Raw genomic sequence first — 6,000 nt, 5'->3', positions numbered from 1 at the left:
AGAAGTTCACTAGCCCCTTGTCTTCATGGTGGTCTTTGTCTCATCGTCAGCATCACAGAAAGCCTGCTCTGAGTTGGAGAGTTTTTATCCAGACCAGAGTGATTCACTCTGGATCTGGAGTTCTCAAAACCTGGAGGTCAGGCCAGCCTCCACCTCCCTACCCACTCCTGTATTCTGGGCCTGAAGGTTCCTGCCCCTGGAACCAGAAAGGGTAGAATTAGAAATTATTCCAGGAGGATCCGGATCACAGTCAATGCATTTACAATCTTTATTGTAAAGAAGTTGCAGTCAGAATATGGGTCACTAAAAATACACAATCATGGATTGTTCTTTCAGAAGAGAGATCCATATATACAAAAACTGTAAACATATTCACTTAAATATCACTTAAATAATTGTTCTATGCTACAATGTATAGATACCACTCAACTGCAACTCCAGAGGGAGGCATCTGTCTGTAAGAATGAAATATGGCAACATGTCTGATTTAACTTTATGTGAAAAGCCAGCTTTGTGCAATGCATGAATAGTCAGCTACGCACGGGAACCCCCATGAGGCTGGGCCTTAAAACAGGGTACAGGGTAGGGAAGGACAAATTGGTCCAGGAAGCCAAGGTAAGACAGTTTGCAGGAATGGCTGTCTCCAAGGCCACTGTTGGCAGGTGGAAGCTCCAGGACTCTTTCCTATACAGAAGCATGTCTTGCCTGGCACCCAGGTTCTACTCTTCACTTTGGCAAGGTCTTACCTAAGGGCTGTTGCCCAGGCCCACAGCTGTCTTATGCCTTCCTGGTCAGAATGGCCCACAGAGAGGGGCAACTTATGGGGTATTATAAGATAAAACTGTAAGACTTGACCACAATCACAACAACACTAACAGGCCAGGCTGCTCTAGAGTCTATGAGTCGAAACTGAGGGTGGCTCCAGAGAGGGCAAACCAAGACAGCAGCAAAAGTAGTCACTATCCATAAGGACCGGGGATGGGGACCAGTGGTCACAATCTCTGGCCTCAGGGTGAGGTCAGTGTCCTTACCCCTGATCCTGGGAAGCCCAGCACCAGGCAGTGTAGAGCAGTGGTACCTCTGACCTTGGAATAGACAGGTAAGCCCCAGGTTGCCTGGCCCATGAAGGGACTGCCTCTTTTTCTGCAGCCCACCCCAGGCTGTGATGCCCTCTTTCAGGACATCAGGTCTGTACCCTTCTGCTAAGGGAGCTTGGTGGGGACAGCCCAGGAGCCCCAGAGGGGCTCCATTCACTTGGTGCATGGAAGCCCACAGTAGCCATCCCCTGGATCCCTGGTGCTGGGTGGGTAGGACCTGAGGGAGGCTCCAGGAGGTCTTGGGGCCTGAACTGCCGGGGTGGCTTTTGAGCCCTTGCCTGCACCTGCCAGCCGCTAATATGCGGGCACCTGGTACCCTTTGGGGCTGGTGTCCAGGGTCTCGGTAAAGGGTGGGCTCTGGTAGGTCTCGGTGCCCTCCACACCACTGCCCACTGGGTAGCCAGGGTAGGCCTGGCCTGCCCCAGTGCCCAGCTGCTCTGTGGCGAAGAGTGACATGTCCGTGCCCAGTCGGAATCGCTGCAGGGCCTTCACGGTAAGCGCCACCTGTGGGGGTTGGCACAGATCAGTCGGGCCAGCTGAAGTGTCCCTGTCCCCTGCTGCCCCCTGGGCCCATACTTACCCAGCTGAGGATGGAGAAGAAACTGAAAGTGATGGCAGCTCGCGCAGCGTCCCCAGCCTGTGTAGTGCCGGGCCCTGGCGCAGTGCGTTGCCACTGATTGGTGAGGAAGCAGAAGCCCACGAACCACAGGAAGGACCAGAGACCTAAGGGTGGCAGCCGCAGCCAGGGGTGATCTGTCACCCGCAGACACCGAGGGTCCACGGTGCACCTCGCTTTGCCGGGTCTGGAGTCGACCCCAGGATGCCAGACTCCGCAGGCAGAGGCCATAGGGTCCAGCGAGGCACACTTAACCTGCCGGCTCATCGCAGCCATCGCCTACCGCTGATCCCTCCAAGGCAAGAGCTGGGTCCGCCGCCCCTGAAGCCCGCGGGCACACGGGGGCCAGGCTGCGCCCCTCCTGGCCCAGCCCTCCTCTTTGCCCCGCCCCTCTTGGCCCGGCCTACCTGAGAAGCCTAGATCTAGAAGCACAGCGCGGCGACGGTCCCGGACGCTGCTGATCTGCTGGAAGCGCACGTCCAGCAGCAAGAAGGCGGCGCAGGCTAGGAAAGCCCCAAGTCCCAGCACGATGCCAAAGCGGCAGGCGCCCGCGTTCCCGTTGAAGACGCAGCGCAGTTCCGGGCCGCTGTCGGCGTTTACGTAGCCCTCGTTGATTATAGGCCCAAAAACGGCGATGGAGAACACCTGCGGGCAGGGGCGGTGCTGCTCAAGGCCTGCAGAGGCCCTCCTCCCTTTAGCACCCAGGTGTCCGGGCGTGCGCCCGCGTTCCTCTGCAGTACCGGACCTATCTTTCCCATCCTTCCTGTATTTAGTAATTATGGACAACATGAACCAATTAGTGAGCATCTGCCTGGTCCACGTACTGTGCTAACACCACTACTTTTAAATGCAACCCTCCGAAAACCCATGGAATGCCACTGTTTTATGGTCAGAAATTTCTTCCTGAGCTAGCTACAAAGCAGCTACAATGTTCTTATCCCCTCTGCAGTGGGGGTACAGAGTTCCAACAGTTGAAAGGATTGTCCAGGGTCATCTGGCTTATCAGAGTCAGGGAAGAGATTCAAATCAGCTCCTCTATACCACCTAGGGACTATAACGTCCATTCAGGGCATACTCCAGAGTGTGGAACAGGAGTCTTCACATCAGTCGTGAGTTCAGGATTGCAGATTGGAGGGTGTGGGGAAGGGAGGCCGTACAAAAGTGTAGGCCAGGCCCAGGATTGAACGTGCCCTCAGCATCTGGCAGATATGTGTGCCTTGGTAAACAGCCCAGTGTTCAGAGGGCTGGGTGAGAGAACCTCTACATCTTCCAAAGTGGTGGGTACCTGAGGAATGATGTTTCCCATGGAATTGATTAATATCAGCAGAGTGTGTACAAAAGGTGACATCACTGACCTTTAGAGTTCAGCCCAATCTCAGTAATTTCTGCACACAGTTTGGGGAGGCAGGTATCAGGTGGGTCACGGTTCTTTTAAAACTGATGTTGTTCTTTAACTCTGCACAGCTCTGTGTTTCCAAGAACTGACCCCTGCCTCAACTTCATCATTTTGCTCTTTTCCTCCCCCATCTCTGAGAGACCCAGTAAAGGGGGCAAGTAGGGCATGGAGATGTCCCCCTACGGAGTCCACAAGTCGGGACTAGAGCTGGGGCAGAACGCAGGATTCCTGCTTGCTGGTCTAGTCAGTCACTTCACAGGGAAGGCCGGGGCCCTGCCCCTCTTTGGGCACCGCCCTCATCTAAAACCCAGAACTAGGCACTCTACTCGGTCTCTCCTTCCTAGAAGGGTGAAGAGGAGGAGCAAGGCAAGTGCCTGGGTCCAGACTGCCTCAAACCTGGCACCTCCTTCAGGAAGCCCTCTCAGTGCGGAGACCCCTCCTTTAAATCTCACCCAGATCTGGGGGACTTGAGGAGGGCCGACTGCCTTCAAAGGAGCCTGGCAGTTGTGTGTGCGGGAAAGAGGGGCGCCTTTCCTGATCTCTCTCGGCTCCTTTAGCGCCTTCATCGTGCTGAGGCAGAGCGTCCCCACCCCGGTGCCCGCTTCCAGGTCGTGAGAGCAGGAAAAACGGAGAGAAGGCTGAGGAAAGGGGTTGGAGTTAGACCTAAGACGGAATCGGGGGAAGGGGGCGACCGGCGGTGACCTCTCAAGGTCTCCGGGTTGCTGCCAGCCCCTCCCCCGCCCGCAGGTGGGCGCGCCCAGCCCAGTGACGTCACCTCAACCTGGGGCCGGCGGGGGAGGGGCTGGCGGAGGGGAAGACGAGGGTCAGGGCTGGGGCAAGGGGCTGGGAGTCGGGTGGGGGAACGAAGGAGTTGGGGAGGGGGCCTGGCAGGGCCACTCACCCAGGATGCGACCCTCAGCAGGGTCTGTGGCCGCCGCGCGAAGCTCACGGGGTCCAGGGCAGCCCCTGCGCGGCCCGCGCCAAATGAGGAGCCCTCCATGGCCGGCCTGGGGGGCCACTCGCCCCCGACGACCTCTGTCCGTGGGTCGTCCCGATGGCCGGCCCCGCCCGAGGCTGCCGGGCTGCTGCCAAGACCGCTGATGCTCTGGATACTGCCGCCGCCGCCGCCGCCGCCTCCCGGGAGCGCGCGGCGGGGGCGCGCGGGGCGGGGCCGGGCCAAACCAGCGCCCCCCGCGGGTCCACGCGCGGAGCTGGGCCCTGCCCTTCGTCCACCCTGCCCACCTCGCCTGCGGTCCCCGGCGTGGTGGTGAAGCTCTGGTGGCTAACCACCAGGTCCCCATTGGGGCAGGGGAGGGGAAGCAGGGACAGAAAGGCAAGTGAGTGCAGAAGGGGAAACTGAGACCCCAGCATCTTTCCCGCTGTCTGTAGGGAGAGACAGCTGACTCTCTGTTCTTGGCCCCAAAAGACAGAGGTAGGTGACTTTTCTATAATCCCTCTGCACCCCAGTTTCTCTCAAAAGGGTCTAGATTTGGTCAGGTGGAAGAATGGCCTCTGCTCACAGGGACATTTGTGTGGGAGGCAGAGACCAAAGGGGCCAAAATGGTTGCGTGTTGGGTATTTCTACACTTCTTCTGGACCAGGTTGTGGTTTCCAAAAGTCCTTCTCATTCGTTCATATCCTGTAAGGATTCATTTATGACTGAAGTACTGGAATTAAGAGGGAAGAAGCATCCTGGGATTTAGCTCAGCAGCTCAAGCGCTTGCCAGGTAATTGTTGGATCCCCAGTGCCAAAAAAAAGAAAAGCAGATAGATAAGGAACTTTTTACTGAGTCACCTATAATCCCTGAGCCTGGTGACAGGACCCCTTTTCCCAAGAAATGCCTCTGGCAACAGGTCATTTTCCTGTCTGACCTTTCTGGAGAAGGTAGAAGGCAGGGACGGGGTGGGGGTGTTGTATTTGTCATGGGAAGGGCCCCCCCATCTTGCATCTCTGGTTTTCTGGGATCAGTGCAGGGATAAGCAGGCTGCACTAGTTGACCACCAGACTGAGTGGTTTACTGAAGGGGTATAGGAAGGAATGTTAATGCATTCAGAGGTAAGCTTGGACATGAAGCAATGTCTGACCCACTAGTTCTTGTCTCAAACTTCCTCGGCCTAGAAATAGGTTAGTAGGCAGGACAGATGTGGCCACAGGGGCTGCCCACTACCATTTTGTCATGTCAGGTATACTTCATACCTGGTCTCATCCCCCTTACCTGTCAGTTGTAAGCTTCCTGTTCGCCAGTTCTCCCTTTCCCTCATGTCATTTGTACTAGCATCCCAACATGTTGCACTTGAAAAAACAAACAGCTCTTGATGCCACTTCTGCTTCCTTTAGCAGCACATTGGAGTTATCATCCTCTGCTTTCAACACCTCTCCTCCGTCTCCCTGAAACCCCAATAACTTCCCCCTGCCAGTCAAAAGGGTATGTCTGATCCTGTGGGCCCCTTCTCTCCAGAGTACACTTATAGATGTCACTCTCTTGCATGCAGGCAAGTACTTTACCACTAAGCTTCATCCCCATCTTTCTTGTACCCTTTCTTGGCAGCCCTTTTCAGGTGCCTTCTCCTGCCAGACCTGTTGAGCCTCAGTGGCCCAGGTCATGGCTCCCTTAACTCTAGATGCTGGCAGCCCTCAAATGCCAACTTGACCCAGAACCTTCTCTTGCACTGTGTTAGCCTAGAAACCCAGGGAAAAGTCCAAGGTGAAGTGTGTGTGTATGTATAAGACACAGACAGGCACTGACTCTGGGGAAACCAGTTAGGAAAAAAATGAAGGTTCTGGCTGGGGACTTAGCTCAGTGGCACAAAGTGCCTGCCTAGCAAGTGCCAGGTTGAGAAGTTTGATGCCCAGTACAAAAAAAGAAAAAGAAAAAACGCAGGTGTCGCAT

The 6,000-nt window shown here is 55.7% G+C and overlaps 1 protein-coding gene across 1 annotated transcript; it reads right to left on the bottom strand.

The window, feature by feature from the left end:
- Positions 1-244: 244 nt before the first annotated feature.
- Syngr3 (synaptogyrin 3) lies at positions 245-4,269 on the bottom strand. Its single transcript, XM_003478471.5, has 4 exons — positions 4,011-4,269; positions 2,121-2,358; positions 1,678-1,820; positions 245-1,601 (listed from the first exon to the last, which is right to left on the bottom strand). The coding sequence occupies exons 1-4, from the start codon at positions 4,107-4,109 to the stop codon at positions 1,392-1,394; spliced, it is 690 nt and encodes a 229-aa protein (XP_003478519.1). The 5' UTR covers positions 4,110-4,269; the 3' UTR covers positions 245-1,391.
- Positions 4,270-6,000: the final 1,731 nt, after the last annotated feature.

This window comes from Cavia porcellus, unplaced genomic scaffold (genome assembly GCF_034190915.1).
Source record: "Cavia porcellus strain 051 isolate PalLab524CR breed Dunkin Hartley unplaced genomic scaffold, mCavPor4.1 scaffold_16, whole genome shotgun sequence".
NCBI classification, from domain to species: Eukaryota; Metazoa; Chordata; class Mammalia; order Rodentia; family Caviidae; genus Cavia; species Cavia porcellus.
This window is presented reverse-complemented; position numbering and strand designations above follow the sequence as displayed.